Below are 18,511 nucleotides of genomic sequence, written 5' to 3' on the forward strand. Positions count from 1 at the left end.
TTCTTCATTGTCATCGATCATCTCAAACTCCTGGAAGTCTTCTTGGAAGGTGCAGGTGGGGTGGGGCTGCTCCCCCCTGCCCAGCCCCAGGCAGTCCTGGGGGAGGCAAAAAGGCAGGTCTTGGCCCTGGGGGTGGGTGGGGAGAGGACGGGGAGGGAGCGGCTCTGGGCTCCGGTGGGCGGCCCCCTCCTCCCTCAGGAAGGTCGACTGGCAGCATTCGTGCCCCTCCCTCAGAAGGCCCTTCGCAAGCCCCCCCCCATCTCCTGTCTTGAGGCCAAGGGCATTCAGACCAGCACAGGAGGAGGAGGAGGAGGAGGAGGAGGAGGAGGAGGAGGAGGAGGAGAAAGAGGAGGAGGAGGAGGAGGAGGAGGAGGAGGAGGAGGAGGAGGGAGGAGGAGGAAGAGGAGGAGGAGGAGGAGGAGGAGGAGGAGGAGGAGGAGGAGGAGGAGGAGGAGGAAGAGGAGGAGGAGGAGGAGGAGGAGGAAGAGGAGAGGAGGAGGAGGAGGAGGAGGAGGAGGAGGAGGAGGAGGAGGAGGAGGGAGAAGAGGAGGAGGAGGAGGAGGAGGAGGAAGAGGAGGAGGAGGAGGAGGAAGAGGAGGAAGAGGAGGAGAGGAGGAGGAGGAGGAGGAGGAAGCGGTTGACCTGCGCTGGCAGCAGCACCGCCATTGCCACTCCGAGGCTGCCCAGGGGGCTTGGGGGCTTAGGGAACCAGCCCCCTCCCCACAGGCAAGGGGCCCAAACCACCCACAGACCCTCACCAAGAGCTGCACAGCCTGACTTGGCCTGGGGGCTGGGCCCAGATTGGGGGCTGCTGGGTCTTCGGGGGGCAGAAAAATTGAGGAGACCTGCAGGGTTACGGACCAGGGTTACTTTCCTGGGGAGGGAAAGCCCCCCCCGCCATCCTTTGGATGCAACTCAGGAGGAACAGGAAGAGGGTGATGGGGCTGGGGGGTTTCATTGCTGGACCCCTCCCGGGAGAGCCTGGATGGGGGGCAGATAGGGAGGGATTGGTGCACTGAGGCCAAACTGGCTGAACCCCCAGAAGGGTCCTGCCTTCCCCAGGAGCCCCCAGGGGCTCCAGGTCCCTCCAGGTCCAGTCGGAGCCTTAACGGCACCGGAGCCAAGGAGATGACAGCGGTGGGCGGGCTCCCAAGAGCCCCCAGGGGCTGCATGAACATCCTCCCATGCCGATCGCAGCCTGACGGGCGGCTTTTTCAGGCAAGCGGAGGGGAAATTCGGGGGGTCCGGGGGGCAGGGTAGCCAGCCACTTTGAATGCAAGCAGGCTGGTCTGTCTGGCTTGCAGCCTCCCTGGGGGGGCCTGGGGGGGCAGCTGCTGGAATCTCTTTCCAAAGGATCCCCAAATCCAGATGATGGTGGTCGGTGGGGGGCAATTCACGCTCCTGGGGGGCTCCTGAGGGTCTTCAATGAGGGTTTTCCTTTGGAGGGGGGCACTTGCCTCCATGGCCTGGACTGGGGAGACAGATCCCTCCAGACCTGCTTGGGCCTCCCCCGGGACCCATTTGGGGGTCTCTGTGCTCAGTCCCCGCTCTCTTTTCCCCAGTCCAGGCAGGAGGAGACCTGGCCAGCACCCAAGGGTCAGGCTCACGCCAGCCCCCCCCTCTTCAAAGGAGAGAGCAGCTTCTGCCCCCCCCACCCCACCCCCCTCCCTCCCTCCCGGGGGTCTCCCGGGAGCAATCCAGCCAGGCTCTCACCCTGGAGCAAGAGGGGAGCAGGAAGGCCGGGCAAGGTGAACTCAGCCCCCCAGTGCCAAAGGAGAGGGTCAGACCCCCCGCCAGCCCCTCCCACCTTCTCGTTGTGGTCCGAGTCGTAGTTCAGGCCGATGCCGCAATCGTCGGTGATCTCGGACAGATCCTCATCGTCGAATTCTTCCAGGCTGATGTCCTGGGAGGGTCTGCAAGGAAGCAGGAGGAGACCCCCTCCTTGTGAGGCCCAGAAACCCTCACCCTTCCTCCCACCCTCCCTCCTTCCCGGCCCCAACCCTCACCTGCCAGGGGACCTGCTGGGCCTGGACAACCAGGCAGCCCTTCCCCCCGCCCCCTTTCCTGCAATTAGCCTTCATTGCGCAGCTGAGCCTGACTGGGGGGCAGTTCTCCCTCCCCTCCCTCCCTCCTTGGGGGACCCCAGAAGCCCCAACCCTCCCTGGGCATCACCTGACCTTCCGGGCTCCCTTGAGGCTCAGCCGGCTGCCTGCCCTGCCCTTGCCACCTTCTGTGGGTGCCCTGCCCCCCGTGACCAAAATGGAGAAGGGGGAGCCAAACGTGCCCTCCAGCACCCGATCGGGGGGGGGAGCCCACCTGGGTGGAGAGGCTGCCGCTCCAGTGGTGGAAGAGTTAAGCAACCTGATGGGAACATGGTTGTTATGGAAACCGTCCTTTGAAAGCCAGAAATCCAGCCTGCTCTGTACCTTCAATCCTGAGATGGAAAGCCAGGACTGCAGCACAAGCCCCCGAAATGGGGCTGGAGTGGGCCAGAGCCCCTGGGAGGCAAGCAGAGGGTCTCTCCGGGAGGGGGCCTTCTGGGGGGGGGGCAGACCCAGCCGGTGTGGCTACTTTAGGGTCCTCCGGGCTGGCCAAATGCAGAGAACAGACGGGCCCGTTGGGCACCCTAGGGAAATGCACTGCCCTCTTGAGGGACAGATGACCTCTTGGTGGCCCAGCGGCTGCTCTGCCCAACAAGGGCCGCCTGCAGCTTGGAGGGCCTTGGGGGTGGGGAGGACAAGCTGCGAGGAAGCCACAGTTTCTATCTGACCTTCCATTCCCCGATGCGACGACCCCCCCCCCTGCGCTCCAGGCTGAGCCCAGAGCAGACCAACCCGTGGGCTGCAGGCCCCAAGGCCCCGCCCCAAGCTGGAGGGGGAGGGGCACGGAGCTCTGGCGGAGCGCCCTCCCCTCCCCCGGCCCCAATGAAAGGGACCCACGCTGGGTTTGGGCAAAGGGACCGGCACCTTCCCAGCCTGCCTGGAGGGGATCTTGCCCACAAGCCGACCTGCCACGGGGGCCCCCCCTGGGCCTCTTCCCCTTTCTGGTGGGGCTCATGATGGCCCCCCTCCACGGGTGGGGAGACCCCCGCCTCCAGGCAGACCTCTGCTGGGCTCCCAGGGCTGTGAGGAATAACAGGACTGCCTCCCTGCCGCTGCCTTCTCGGGCAGCTCGACTCTGCCTGGCTGCTCTGGCCAGGGACTCCCTCTTCACAGCTCGTTGGGGCTGGCCAGACGGAGGCGGGCAAGAGCTGCCCCAAACCTGCCGCCCCAGTGAGGACGAGGCCTGCGTCCCCTTCTGCTCCCTGTGGCCTGTGTTCTGCCTTCCCAGGAGCCCACCTGCCAAGCCCTGGGATCTCTGCATCGTCCCAGCCCCAGGAAGCAGGATGAGGTCACCCCCGTGAGCAGCCGTTGACGTTGCCATGGCTCTTCCCTTGCCAGCCCTGAGACCTGTCACCGTTTTGCCAGTCTGTGCCCTTCACGCGACTCTGAAATGCTTGGCAGGTGTGCAGGGAGGCACAGAGGTGGCCTTTCCTCCCCAGGATCACTTAAGGCCTCTGGGTCACCCCTGGAAGGTTGGACGGGGGAGCAGGACCAGCCACGGGGCCAAGGCAGGCAGGAGCCAGCCCTCCCCGTAGACAGAGAGGCTCCTGGACAGGCTGTGCCAACTGCCTTCCCCACAGGTGCTCCGGGACAATTTGGCTGCCTATCCAGTGGGCAGTGCCAACGCGGGTGTTGCCAGGAAGAAAAGGCCTTCTGTGGGGCAACCTCAGGCAGGCCGGGGGAGGGTCTCCCCGAAACTAGGTGTCTGCATTAACAGAGGGACAGAATCAAGATCACGTGAAGTGTTGAGAGCACCTTGGCGAGGCCCTGGCGAGGCCCTGCTTGGAATTCTGCATCCAATTTTGGCTGCCACAATGCAAAAAAAGGACGTTGAGACTCTGAAAATAATTCAGGGAAAAGCAACCAAAGTGATTAGGGGCCCGGAGGCTAAAACATATGAAGAAGGTTCAGGAATTGGCTTTGCCTGGTCTGGTCAAAAGAAGGGCCGGGGAGACAGGGTAGCAGCCTTCCAAGATCTCGGGGGCTGCCCCAAAGAAGAGGCAGTCAAGCTGTTCTCCAAGGCCCCCGAGGGCAGGACGAGAAGCAACGGGTGGAAACTCACCAAGCAGAGAAGCAACCGGGAACGAAGGACAGCGAGGACAATTAATCAACGGAAGAGATTTTGCCCCCAGGAATTGTGGCTACTCCGACACTGCAAGTTTTTCAGAAGAGACCGGACAACCATTTGCCTGAAACAGTACAGTGTCTCCTACTCAAGCAGAGAGTTGGACTAGATGACCTCCAAGGTCCCTTCCAACTCTGTTATTCTGTTAAACTGAGGATTTTTTAAAAAGCCTTCGGAGTGAGGGATGCTCATTCTCTAGCGGGAGTTGACTTCGCAAGATCCTGGAAATGTTTTTAAATTATTAAACTCACTCAGGCTATAAACACCCCAAATTGAATGTGAAATACAGGAAGTTTGTTGGGTGCATTAACAGCAGACCATCATCTGGAAGAATTGCTGGGCCCTCCAACACTTGTCTCCAATTGTCCTGCCAAGCATCCCATCCCGGGGGCGGGGCACCCAGCCCAGGAGACCCTGGCCAGGCCCCACCCAGTTCCTCGGATTGCTTTTGGAGGCTGAGTGGTTCTCCTGCCCCTTTTACGAGGCTGGCAGGGCGTTGCAACCACTTAAAAATAAAAGGCCTCCTTTGCAGAGCTGACTAATCATCCAGAAGGTTGAACCGATGCAGAAATGAGGTCCTTGAATCCTTGCCAGATCCCAAGGGGGAGGAAGATCTACATGGCTGCAAAGAGAGACGTGAGTGGCCATGTGCAGAGGGCCCTCTCTATTCCTGCTGCCAAGGAGCAAAGAGACCAGCAGCACAGCAGAGGAAGGGCCTGGGGGGGTCAGAGGAAGGGCACCGGCTCTTGGGGGGCCAGGTGGACTTCCCTGGGGGTAACAGAAGAACAGAGTTGGAAGGGACCTGGGAGATCTTCTAGTCTGTCCAGTTGAGAAAGTCCAGAAATATTTCACAAGAAGAGTTCTCCACTCCTCTACTCGTTGCAGAAGACCTTATGCCATCAGACTCGAAATTCTAGACCTAGAAAACCTTGAATTACACCATCTTTGGTCTGATCTAAGTATGGTATATAAAATCATACATTGCAATGTCCTACCTGTCAATGAACACTTCAGCTTCAACCACAACAACACAAGAGCACACAATAGATACAAACTCAAGGTAAACCGCACCAAACTTGATTGCAGGAAATACAATATACAATAGCAACGGAGTGGTCAATGTCTGGAATACACTTGACTCTGTGGTTTCTTCCCCAAACCCCAAAACTTTAACCTTAGACTGTCTACGATTGACCTCACCCCTTTCCTAAGAGGTCTGTAGGGAGCGTGCATAAGCACACCAATGGGGCCTACCGTCCCTGTCCTGTTGTTTCTTTTGATTTTTCTTATATGTATTCATGTATTCATAACTATGTTTTTACTTATATCTGTTATCTTGTAAGCAATTGACAAAAATAAATAAAAAAAATAAAATTAAAAAAAATAGTCCAGCCTCCTGCTCAGGTGGGAGACACCATATCAGGGGTGTCCAACCTTGGAAAGATTTAAGACTTGTGGACTTCAACTCCCAGAATTCCCCGGCCAGCTTTGCCCTGTTTGGAGAGCTCTGAAGGCAGCAGACCCCGACTCAAGTCTGCCCAGAAGTTCTCGGAAGCCCCCCCTGGTTTGTCCCCGTCGCTCAGCCCAGCTGGACCAGCAGAGGGAGGGGGAGCCCAGCTGCCCTCCCTGGAAAGGCGCTGCTCAAGGGCAGGAGAGGGAAATGGCCGGAGGCTCTTCCTCACCTGCTTCCTGCCTGGCGTGGAGGCAGCCGCTCTCGAAGCAGAACTGCTGGCCTTGTCCTCCTCCTCCTCCTCCTCCTCCTCCTCCTGCTGCCGCCTCCCTGCACAAGCCAAGGCAGCAGCCCGCTGGCTGTCCAGCTCAGGGATGCTCAGGTGGGTTCCTTCCCTGAGGCTCCCCCCCCTCTCAGAAACCAGAACTGGGGCTGTCTGCAAGCAAAGGCAGAACCCCAATTTCTGCTCGGTTGCAAATCTGTGCTGATTTCGGGGGCAAGGCTGTTCTGCCAGAACTCCAGAAAACGGGGCCTGTCTCAGCACCAGCGGTTCTGACCTCTGCTGGTCTGCCCTGGTCCTCGGGACTGCGGTGTCCTCCTTCGTGGCCAGGCTAAAAGCCCCTGCAGGAGCAGCAGCCCGGCCTTCAGGGGGCAGAAATGGACCTGAACACAGGGGGCCGGGCAAATAGAAGGGAGGAAAGAAGAGAGGGAGGAGAGGGGGAGAGGGAAGAAGAGGAGAGAAAGGAAGAAGGGGAGAGTGGGAGGAAAAGCAAGCAGGTCGAAGCTGCCCTTTGTGGGAACCAATCCCCATTTCTGACTTGGGGAGAATTCCCACGTTTCCCACCCCATTTTCTTAGCGTGTCAGACGTGATCCAAGATCCGGCAAAGCCCCTGATCCTCAGGAGCCCTTGTGATCTGAGTATGGGATCAGGTCGCACAATTTTATTTTCTCCCTGTTCGCTTCCTCCTTTCCATCATCCCATTAATGTTGCCTTTTTAACAATGCACAGAGGATGAAGAGATAATGAACCTCAAGGGCCTTCAAGAGACCGGAAAGGAGGAAGGGAAGGACGGCTCAGCCCCGGGAGCTGGGCAAGGCCAACACCCCTTGATTCTGTGGGGTGCGAGGGGGCTGCCAGCTTCCCATCCTGGCCCGCCTGAAGAGCCCTGGTCTGAAATGCCCCCGATTCACAGGAGCTGCTGCACCCTCAGCAATTCTCGGCCGTAGGGGACTCCAACGGACACACAGACCTTCAGCCACTGATAATCAGGCTTAAGCTTCACGCAGCTGTTTACATCTGAGAACCCACCGGATCAGCCGCAGCTGCCCTCTCATTTGCTGAAACGGGGCTTCCTCGGCCGTGGCTCAGAGCAGCCCGTGCCTTGCAAGCACTGAGGGGGGGGGTGAGCCCCAGGGAGCGGCCCCTGGGGAGAGGGCAGAGCCGCTTTTCTCCACCGTGCCCAGGTCGAGCGGAAGGGCACCTCGACCCAAAGCTGTCTGCTCTGCTGCTGCTGCAGCCTCCTGGCAGCACGGACCCCCCTCCTAGCCAGCTGCTGTCTTCGGGGAGAAGGGGAGGGGCCAACCTTGGGACCTTCCCCATCTACCACTGCCCCGGAGAGGCCCTGGGCACAGCTGGCATGGCCCACATCAGCTAGTGGGTCTCCACCTCGGAATCTCCGGCGGGAGTCGCTGACCTGCCTGCCTAGGAGAAGCCCAGCAGCCCAGCTCGGCTTCTCTGCTCTGGACTGTGAGCCCTTCCAGGGGCTTGCCAGGCCGAACCCCAAAGGCGACCCTGTGAAATCCAACCCGCTGTTTGCTTGCGCCTGATGGGCAGGATCTTGCCAGACTAAAGCGATCGCCTTCTCAAATACCAGATAAAGGAGATTCTCTAGTGTGGCAACCCTGGATTTCTTTCTTCCTCCCCATCCAGCTTGGGACTGTGCAGCCTCTTGTCTTGGGCCCCTCTGGAATGGACGGCCTCCTCCCTGGGAAACTGTGATGCAACTGCTGAGATTCACACACAAACACACATACACACACACACATACCCCTCCTTCTCCATAACAAACACAGAGTATGATTTGAGCTCTCAGATGTACTTCAACTCCTTGGAAGAGCATGATGGGGACTATAAGTAATGACAGAGTCCCTCCCGGGGGTGTAACTTTCAGCCATCGATTCAGGGGGGAGCACTTCAACCCCTTTGCCCCCCCCTCCCCCCGTGCCTCACTTGGAATCCCTGGAGGGAACCGAGGTCCTGCCCTTAGAGCAGGGCTGGGGCACCTGGGCCCTTTTGTGACTTGTGGACTTCAACTCCCAGAATTCCTGAGCCAACATGCAAGAAGAAGAAGAAGAATAATTCTGGGAGTTGAAGTCTGCAAGTCCCAAGGGGCCCCATCTCTGCTCTAGAGGCTCGTGACCAGCGAAAATGCTCCGTCAGGCACCAACACAGAGAAGGACCTGGCAGCCCTGGGGGGCAGGGGGAAGGTGAGGGGCACCAAGAACACCTGGGAAGATGGCAGCCAAATTGCCCTTCACCTTTACAGCACTGCGGGGGGGCAGGAAGAAGAGGACAAGTGCAGCTGACACACACACCCCGAACAAGATGCCAATACTGGTCACCCCCAGAGTGAGTGGTGTCAGAACAAATCCTGACCCAGGAGCAGGCAGCGGGGTTGGACTAGATGGCCTACAAGGTCCCTTCCCTTAATCTGTAAGTAAGTAAGTAAGCCTTGTGCCTCTCTCTCAAAGATGAAGCTGGTAGATCCGGCACCAGGTCCTGAATGGCAGACGGAGAGGAAAAGTGGCACAATCAGAAATGAATTTGCATTTTATTTATTTATAAAATGTGTTGGCCGCCTCTCTTACCACAGGGGGAGGCTGCGGAACCCTCTGGATTGGGCTAAATAGTGATTTTAGGTTGGTTTCCTTTGAATCATTTCGGGATTTGCTGTCTTTTAAAGAGCAGTTTGTGTACGTGTCAGAGGCATCCCAATTAAAATAAGGCACACTAAATGGCATAAAATTCAAAATATAAAATGCAAGATTAAAATACGTGTCGATTAAACAGCTCCTGCGCAGGAACTAGCAACATTAAACTGTGTTCTCTCACACCCGGCTGTGAGGTCCCCCTGCGGACACTGGTTGGGACACAAAGAAGCAGGTGCACTTTTGTGTTGTGGTCTACACATCACCACAATTGCAAAGGACAGAAGCCACTGAGATGCTAAGAATCCCCTTGGAAGAATCCCAACGACTCCTCCCCACCCCGCCCCTCATCAGCCCAAGGAGTTGCGAGCCTCGTTTGGGTTACAAACTGACCGGGCAAAGCCTGCTCCCGTTCCCTCCGGTTGGTAAACTTGACCTGTGCCCACCTGAGCAAGGAGTAAGCACTTAGCCTGCTTCCCCACTCCCAGCCTTTATGGTCATTGTACATCATGGAGACAATGAAATTGGTGTAGCCTCTACTGGTGCAATCATAGCAGAAACACAATCCAACATGCATCATACAGAGCAGGGGTCTCTTCAACTCCCAGACGTCCGCCAGGCTTCAAGTTGCCAAGGTTGGAGACCCCACAGCAGGAAATGGGAGGGGGATCTTGGAGTCTTCGTGGACAACCAGCTGAATGGGAGCCAGCCGTGTGCAGCCGCCGCCAAAAAAGCCAATGCAATCCTAAGTTGCATTAACAGAGGGATACAATTGAGATCAAGGGAGGTACCAATACCACTCTGTAAAGCCTTATTAGTAAGGCCACACCTAGAGTACTGCATCCAGTTTTGGTCACCACATTATAAAAAGACATTGAGACTCTAGAAAAAGTACAGAGAAGAGCAATCAGGATGATGAGGGGACTGGAGGCTAAAACATACGATGAATGGTTGCAGGAACTGGGCCTGGCTAGTCTAGGGAAGAGAAGGACCAGAGGAGACAGGAGAGCAGCCTTCCAATATTTGAGGGGCTGCCACAGAGAGGAGGAAGGGGTCAAGCTATTTTCCAAAGCACCTTTGAAGGCCAGACAAGGAACAGTGGATGGAAACTGAACAAGGAGAGATTCAACCTGGAAATAAGGAGAAACTTTATGACAGCGAGAACAATCCACCAATGGAACAGAAGTTTCCCTTGGAAGTTGTGGGAGATTCATCACTTGAGGCTTTCAAGAAGAGACTGGGCTGCCACCTGTCAGAAACGGTATAGGGTCTCCTGCTTGGGCGGGGGGTTGGACTAGATGACCTCTAAAGTCCCTTCCAAGTGTGATTATCTGTATCTATCTAAGTTGCCAGATTGAGAATCGGTATAGAGAATGATCCCTATACAAGCAATTGGTGGGGGGGGAACCCAAGTCATACGTTTCCATATGTACCTGGAGGGGCTGTGATTGTGTTTAGAAGTCTGACAGCCGGCGGGTAGAAGCAGCACCTGAGGGAGGGGGACCTCCCGAAGGAGCCCAAAGGGGGGAGCCCCACCTTCCTCCCCCCCTTCTGCATAGAATGGCACTCCCCGGCCTGAGGAAGAGCCCTTCCCGGCTGTCCAGCGCAATCCACAGGTGCTTTGGGGACAGGTAGAGAAGCAAGATTTATCCTTGAAGGTTTCCTGCTAAGGCCAGATTCATGCAGCACGTTTGACCCCAAATCTGGGTTCTCTGAATGCGGTTGCCGTGAAACCTGCAGGCCCCAAATCCCCAAACCGGACGCCCAATCCCACAAGCTCCAAGCCCCAATTCCTCCATCCTGTTCCCTCGCTCTCTTCTGAATAGCCAGGGAACGACGCCACCCTGTCCGTCCTGCAGCATTCTCAAGGTTTTGGCTGCGCCAACAGCCCTGGAGCCCCCCAAGAGAGAAGGCCAGATCCTGCTCAGGAAGGAACGGCTCTGACTGGCAGCTCCTCCCTCGCTGAAGCCAAGACCCCCTACAATCCTGAGGAGGAGCTGGTTGAGGGAAGCCGCCATTCAAAACAACAGAATCACAGAGTTGGAAGGGACCTTGGAGATCTACTAGTCCAACCCCACCCCCTGCTCAAGCGGGGGACCCGGAATCGATCCAGACAAATGGTTGTCCCATCTCTCTCTTAGAAACCTCCCTCCTGCGTTCCAGGTTGCTCCTCTCCTTGGCGAGTTTCCATCCGCTGTTCCTTGTCCTGCCGCCTTCGGGGCCTTTGGAGACTAAGTTGAGGGCCTCTTCTCCTTTGGGGCAGCCCCTCATGTCACCCCTAATCCCACCAACATGGGAGGGGGGGCTCCTGGCTGAGGCCCCTCCTGGTAGCTCCCCATCCTGCCTTTAAACTCAGCCGAGACCAAGCTGGCGCAGGCCTGACTCGGTTTCTGCGCGTGTTCACCTATCGCCCCTCCAAGCAAACAGCTCCAGTGGCCGCATTCTCACAGCAGCATCACCAGGTGGCTGGAAGACGTACTGGATGCGGCTGCATTGTCCCTGGGGTTGTCTTTGAGCCCGTTCAGCATTTCGCAGCTCCAGCGGATGTGCTTACTCAAAACACAACTTAGTTAAGTGTGTTGTGGGAATCCAACCTGGATTGACACCTTAGAGCAGAGGGCTCCAAACTTAGCAACTTTCAGACTGGTGGACTTCAGCTCCCAGAATTCCCCAGCCAGCTTTGCTTAAAGTTTGAAAGTCTTAAAGTTGCCAAGTTTGGGGAGCCCTGCCTTAAAGAGAGAGGTGCACATCGCAAGCAAAGGAGACAACCCCAGAGGTTGGGGTACACTCAGACAGGAGCCCGCCTCCTGTTATGCCACCGTGGCCAATGACTTCGAGGAAAACATATAGTGGCCCCAGCTGATTGGCTGGTTGATTGAACGAATGAAAAGACGGCCACTCAACTGACCAGCAACTTACAAGCAGGCAAGGCAATAAAACCACCACAGCACCCAGGTAGATAAAAATGCAAAATTTCACCATCCCGGTAAGTTCACAGTTTGCCCTGCTGGTTTTTCAAAGTCTTCCTAAAGGGCAGAAGGGTCAAGGTGATGTTCCAAAGGGCAGGGATCCACTTGGGATCTACCAGGGATCTAGCAGTGCCTCTCCCCTTCCTGCTCCTGAGCAGCTCCTGGCAGAGAAAGTCCTTGGCCTTCCTGGTTGCCCTCTTAATGGGTCAAGCACAACACGCGGACAAAAGGCTGCTATTGACACCGTCCCTTCACCATCTATCATCTTTCTATCATCTATCTGTCTGTCTATCTATCCATCCATCCAACCATCCATCCATCCATCCATCCATCCATCTGTGTATATATATATTAAGAAAACACACAGACACACACACATACACATATGCACATGTATGCATCCTATACAGGCCACGGCTGATCAGGTTATGTCTTTTCAGTTCTCCCAGCTGAATCTCCCTTAAGTGCCCACTGATGGTCATGGCCGGAGCCATTATCTACTCACACCGTCCGTCCCCCAAGAGAAAAAGGTCAAAGACAACCCAAACCTCCTCCCACCTTGTGGCAGCCAATTCTGTTTCATCAGAACCATGGAACCCACCCCCTCAACTGTATTCCTGCCTCCCAAATGCACACGTACACACGCTCTTGGCCGCCTCCAGCGGCCTGGGGACCGCCAGTTGGCCAAGGCACGTGCCCTGCGAGTTAAGGAGGCCGGGAAGTGCCATGCCAGCCACCTACTGGGAGGGGTGCAGTGGGGCTGCTCAGCCCAGGCCCCGCTACTTCCCAAAGATCTGCTGAAGGCCCCCAATCCTGGCCTTCATCTCATCCCCCTCCCCCACCTCTCCCTTTGTGCCAAAGCAGATCTCCAGGATCCAGAAGGGATCCCAGGAGGCGCAAAGGGGAGCTGGATTCCCCTGACGATATTCCAGCCCTTTCCATGGATCCATTTAATTGGTTTCTGCCCAGCCTTACCCCCCCACCCCCCGAAGCCGAAGATGGCCTGCGGGTGGGTCTCCCTTGCTTTTATCCCACCCCCGGGAAGCGGAGAAAGAGGCTGTTTTGGGGGCTGGGGGTCCTGAGCCTGGCTCCTCGGTTGCTCCCAGGCCTCCCCAGCGCTTCAACCGCTAGCCGTGCCTGGTTCTCGGCACCTCGGTTCCCCTGCAGCCCCGTCTCTGGGTGAGGGCCACCTGTCCCCCAAGGGCCTCTCTGGTCTCCAGGGTGCGCCTGGGGGAACCCCAAAACGGGTCTCGGCTGGGCTGATCCAGCCAGGGGCTTTGGGTGCCCTCCCAGCCCCTGGGACCCACACTTGGGCCCTCCCTGCCCAAACAGGGCCCACGTCTCCCCACAACAGACTTCCGGCTGCCAAGGACAGCCCTTCCCTGGGGTCCTTGCCCCCAAATAAGAACCTCAGTGCCTAGAAGGAGCCCCCAGGACCAGCTCTGGCTCAAGAGGGAGGCCTTAGGCCAGCATCCGGTGCCCCTGGGGGTCCCCAAGGAAAACGCCTCCCCAGCTTGGAAGACCAGAAGGCCAAACGGAAAAGGAGGCCCTTCCCTAATCCACGGGTGATGCCCCAAAGCCCCTCTTTGGTTTCCAGGAGGGAGCCCCACAGTGACTGGGGGTCCCAAGGGGGGCCGGGGGCTCTGCTGCTCATGGGGAGAGCACAGCTGAGAGGCAGCTCTGGCTCCCTGCCAGACTCAGCCTGCCAAGGGGGGAAAGGAGAAGGTGGGGTCCGCCACAGTACAGCTGACTACGGCCTCTCAGGGCCAGCAGGCCTAAAGCCCCCCAAGGAAGGCTCAGGAGGGTCAAGGTAAGAGGCCCCCACCCCAGGCCCAAGCTCGGCTGGGAGGGGGAGGAGCGCCCAGGCAAGAGCGGAGGGGGCTGCCGCGGGTGGAGTCCTGCTCCTCCGAGGCCGCTCCGGAGCCTCCGAATCGGGGGCAAGTTCTCCATGGAAGGGAGGGGGAGGGGACCCGGGTTGTACGACGACGAAGCGCCCCCCAAAGCCGCAAAAGCCCCCGCCGCTGCGGCCTCCAGGCGGGGGAGAAGCGGCTTCGCTCTTTTCTGGGCCGAGCGCCGCTCTCCCCCGCCTCCCCGACAGCGAGGGAGGCAGGGAGGGTCCCCGGGGAGCGGGCCTCTTGGGTGCCGGGAGGAGGGACCCCGGGGGCAGACGGGGCGTCCGCGGCCCAGTTGTGGCGCGGGGCCGGCGGGGGCCAGGCCCGGCTTCTCCGGAGGAGCCGCCCAGCGCTCAGCCAGCGGAACCTTCTCGGCCGCCGCTCCCTGGCCCGGCTTCTCCGCCCGGGTTGCGGACGTGCCCGGAGAGGCTCCCGGAGCCGCAGCGGCCAGCATCGCCCCCTCTGCGCATCCCTCCCCGGCCTTCGGGGCTGCCTTCGGGGCGGCGGCGGCGCCTTACCTGCAGCTGGGCGGCGAGAGCGAGTGGAAGGTGGAGAGCGAGAACATTTCCGCCCGATCCGCCATCTTCTCCGGGCGCCGCGCAACGCCGCGCAGCCGAGCCGAGCCGAGCCGAGGCAAGCGAGAGGCGAGACGCCGCGAGCGAGGCGAGGGGCGGCGAGGCCGGGCCGGTCGGGGGCGGCGGCGGCGGCGGCGGCGGCGGCGGGTCTTCACTGCGGATGCTGCCCGCAGAGGCTGGCAAGAGCCGCAGCTGCCATGGCGCGTCCTCCGGCCGGGCCCCGGGAAACAGCGCGGGGTGGGGGTGTCTGCGCCGCCTGGCTGCGGCGCGGGGGGGCGGGCGGCGCAGCCAATACCCACCAGGCCGTCGTGCTCCGGCGCGGCTCGGCGGGAGGCGGGGAGGGGGAGGCGGAGGAGGGGCGAGGCCGAGCGAGGCTCCACAGCGCCCCCTCCCCACTGCGGATGCGCGACACCTCCAGCCTAGCGGGTCGGGGGAGGCGGCCGCGGCGGCGGCGGGAATGTCCCAGCCCGGCGCCACAACAAAGCGGGCGCCCAATGCCAGGGCCGGGCGCCCGGTTGCAGAGCGAGGGCGCGGTGGGCGGGGGAGCGGACAGGCCGGACTGCGCGGGGCGGGGGGGCAGCTTGCGGGCTGCAGAGCCGGCGCTGTGCGGGGCGGGGAGCTGTCCGCGCCGCTGGTGCTGAAGGGCGGCCGCGAGGCGCTGTCCCTGGGCCGGGCGCTGGGGGGGAGGGGCTGCATGGGGGCGCCTGGCAGCACGTCAAGGAGCCTTCGCCAGCGCCGTTCTCCTGCGGAGCCTGCGAGCGGGGGAAGCTCCGGCCGGTGAGGGGAGGAGGAGACGGGGCCACGACGGGCCCTGGCGACCTCTGCCTGCCTGGAGCCCGGAGAAATCCGGGCTCAGGAGGCAGCCTCCCTCCCTCCCCAGGGAGCCAAGTAAAGAAACTCCAATTAAAGTTAGGCCCGCTGGTCCCGGGACTTCCCCGCTAGGCCCTGGTCCTCAGCCCAGCCTTCCCGTTGTTAAGGCTGCCCACCAGCCACCCACCCAGGGCAATGCACTGGCCCCGGATGCTGCCTTCCCAGGGAACCTGGGCCAAGAGAAGGGACGCCTGGACAAAGAGCCCTCTGCAGGCTGGTGCCGCCAAGCTACTCTGAAGTCCAAAGTGGGCATCTGGAGGGCAGAAGGTTGTGGCGGCTTCTAAGGGGGGGGCAGCAGCTGATGCCCCAGAAGGCCTCTCCTCTGCCCCGTTTCTGCAGCAGGTGCCATACTGACCTAGACTGAAAGAATGCCCAGGCCTGGTATTAGGACTGGCCATGTTGGCTGTGGGTGATGACAACTCAGCACTTGGGGACTGGCGTGCCAGGCTGGGGTCACAGCTTCACAGTTGGCACACACGTGTCTTGAGTACGGCTCAGTCAGCATCCAAGTAGCCGCAGCTTCTGTCCAAGCAAAAAGGCCCACAACCCTCCATGCCTATGGCTACGAAGGGAGGCAGGTGGTGGCCCTCCCCAGGACCAACTATCCAGCGAATGGGGGGGGGGGGGGGAGATTGTTGGCAGATGGATGTATTTATTGGTACCTCAACAGAGTTCATTGCTTCAAACGGTGGTTTTTTTAATGTTTTTATTTTGTTCTCTGGCCACTTTGGCAGATGGAAAATCCATGCAATTGTTTGATAAACCAACTTATCAAGCAGACCCACAGCCTCCCCCCCCAACCTTTCCTTGTAATTGTCTAGGGTGTCATGAGATGATAATCCAACACATTGTGGAACCTTGGAAAGTATGAAGGAGGCGCCTCTTGCTTCCGCTTCCCTGTTCTCATCCCTCCTCCATGCCGCCAGCCCCAGATCCTCCTCCTCCTCCTGTGGGGGTCAGCGACTGTTCAGCCAATGTCACCTCCTCTTTGTCCGCCCCGCTGATTCCCCCACCCCAGGGGTTTCCCCAGGTGCCTCTCTGGCCCTGCTGCCTCACTTGTTTTTATTCCATCTGGTCAACTCAAAGGGGAACAAACAGGCCTAACAACTCCTGCCTCTCATTTCCCCCACAACAACCCTGTGAGGTGGGTTATGACAGTCACCCCAAGTCCTGATGCACCACAGTGGATATTTAAACAGGTCTTAAAGTTGAGAAAGGTTGGACATCCCTGTTCTGGGCCAAGGCACCCTTTGATTGGAGATGATTTGGGGCGGCCTTCAGGAACAAAACCTCCCGCTTTCCCCACGAAGAGGCTCCCCTCCGCATCCCAGGCACCTTATTCCCCCAAGCAGCAAGGAGACCACCCCCCCCGCCGCCGCAAGACGTCCTCCAGCCATCACAGGGGGGGCTCTCCCCCTGCCAGCAGAAGATCCAGGTAAGCCCCACCGACGAGATCTTTCTCCTCGATGCCTAATTGGCTCATCAGTTGCCAGGCCACTGCCTTGCCCTCCTGGGGACTCTGTTGCTCCTCCAACACCACCTGCAAGGAGGGAGAGGACGATGGGATACGAGGTTCACAAACACGGCAAAGCCCCTCAACTCCAATGTGGAACAAGCTGCCCTGTTGGTGGGGGAGAGAGAGAGAGAGAGAGACCGAGCGAGCGAGCGAGCGAGCACCTGTTTCCTTCACTCGCCCTTTTCTCTGAAGCTGTTTATCACCTCCAGGCAGAGTTTGCCTGTCTGGGAGATCACGTGGCCACCTGGCGAAGCTGTTTACCTGCTCCTTCCTGCCCAGGGGACGAAGGGGGAACCATCCAGGGAAACCTCCGTGCCAGCTGTGGGAGGGGGGCAGAGCAAGGGCAGCTCCAGAGTTGGGGGGGTGGGAGGGATCTTGGGGGCCAGCTAGACCTACCTCCTGTTCGCCGAAGGGTCTCCCAAGGACACGTTTGACTGAGGGCTGTGCAAACACAAGTCTGGGGGATCCTGGGGAAGGGGGACCGGCCTAACGAGAAGCCGCTTCTCTCTTCACCACAACTATCCGCCCCCTGAGTAAGAGCACCTTCTCTTCACAGGCAACTTCTTCCCACCTCCCACCTCTTAACTTAGAGCCCTCCCCCATTTCGATCCTGCTGGGGTGTTATTCACGCATGTTGTGTGGAATTGCACCATTTTGGGGGGGCTGATCTTTGATCATCACAGTTTGGGAGTGGAATTGAACCAAGACTGGATATCCAGCAGCCAGGGAGAACCCCAAGAGCCTGCCGGCCTGCCGAGCGTTTGACCTCACCGTCCTGTCCTGGACGCCCGACAAGAACATCGGGGTCCCCACATCCCCCACCCCACCCCGGTCCCTGCACTGATCTCCCTGCGGCTACTAGATCACCTGCCTCGGTTCCTCTCCTCCCTCAAGGCTGCTCCAGGTCTGGATCTCAGCTCCCTGGAGTAGATGCAGAGATCAGAACAGAGTGACAGAATAAACAGTTGGAGGGGGGGGGGGGTACCTTGGAGGACTTCTAGTCCAATCCCTGCCCAGGCAGGAAACCCCCTCCCATTCCAGATAAATGGTCGTCCAGTCTCTTCTTCCAAACCCGCTTCTGGAGGCAAGCAGTTCCACTGGTTAATTGTTCTGACTGCCAGGAAATTCCTCCCTAGTTCCAGGTTGCTTCTTTCCTGGGTTAGTTTCCACCCGTTGCTTCTTGTCCTGCTGCCTTCAGGGGCTTTGGAGAGCAGCTTGACCCCCTCCTCTGCTTCGGGGCAGCCCCCCAAATCCTGGAATGCTGCTCTCCTGTCTCCCCTGGTCCTTCTCTTCTCTTCACTAGACGAGCCAGGCCCAGTTCCTGCAACCGTTCTTTATCTGTTTGAGCCTCCAGTCCCCTGATCCTCTTTCTTCCTCTTCTCTGAACTCTTCCTGGAGCCTCGAATGTCTTTTTCTACATTGTGGCAACCCAATCTGGACGCAGGATTCCCAGTGGGGTCTCCCCAAGGAAAGTGGACCCCAATAAAGTGGATCGACTCTTCCGAGCCCCACTGGATACACCGCGCTTTCTGTCTCCCCGCGCAGCTCCTCACCTCCAGCTCCACAAAGCCACCCAGTCCTTCCACCCGGTCCACGTGGACGTGGGTCTGGCCCACCACGTAAAGATGGCGCTCCTTCTTCACCACTCCTTGCTCTCCAAGCGCCTGGGACAGCGCTGCCTGTGCAGGGAAAGGGGCAGGCAGAGACCGGCGTGGCTTTACACCCATTTACCAACCGGTGTCCCAGTCCCACCCACCCCCCACACTCCTTAAGAGACCCCCAGGCCCCTTCACTCCCCTTCCCTGGATACGAAGCCCCAGGAGCTGCTAAGGTGAAGGGGCTTTTCCAAACGGCAACTGGACTTTCTTGCTTTTTTTTTTTTTCCTTGAAAAGGTTTCACGTCTCATCCAAGAAGCTTCTTCCGTTCTGGAGAAGTTCTGAAGAACGGAAGAAGCTTCTTGGATGAGAAGTAAAACCTTTTCAAGGGAAAAAAAGCAAGAAAGTCCAGTTGCCTCTTGGAAAAGGCCCTTTGGGACAACCTTGACCTGGATGACGGAGACTCTCCATGGACAGCGGGAGACGG

General features: G+C 58.9%; 1 protein-coding gene across 1 annotated transcript in view; it reads right to left on the reverse strand.

Moving 5' to 3' along the window:
- Positions 1-14,358, reverse strand: part of MAPK8IP2 (mitogen-activated protein kinase 8 interacting protein 2) — a 32,528-nt gene extending 18,170 nt beyond the window's left edge. The window contains 3 exon segments of the mRNA XM_087935445.1: positions 2-96; positions 1,808-1,913; positions 13,986-14,358. Of these exon segments, the coding sequence (XP_087791571.1) occupies positions 2-96; positions 1,808-1,913; positions 13,986-14,050 (266 nt within the window). The 5' untranslated portion in view covers positions 14,051-14,358.
- Between the last annotated feature and the right edge of the window lie 4,153 nt (positions 14,359-18,511).

This window comes from Pseudonaja textilis, chromosome 5, assembly GCF_049901715.1.
Source record: "Pseudonaja textilis isolate UNSWEBS1 chromosome 5, rPseTex1.2, whole genome shotgun sequence".
In the NCBI taxonomy this organism is placed as follows: domain Eukaryota; kingdom Metazoa; phylum Chordata; class Lepidosauria; order Squamata; family Elapidae; genus Pseudonaja; species Pseudonaja textilis.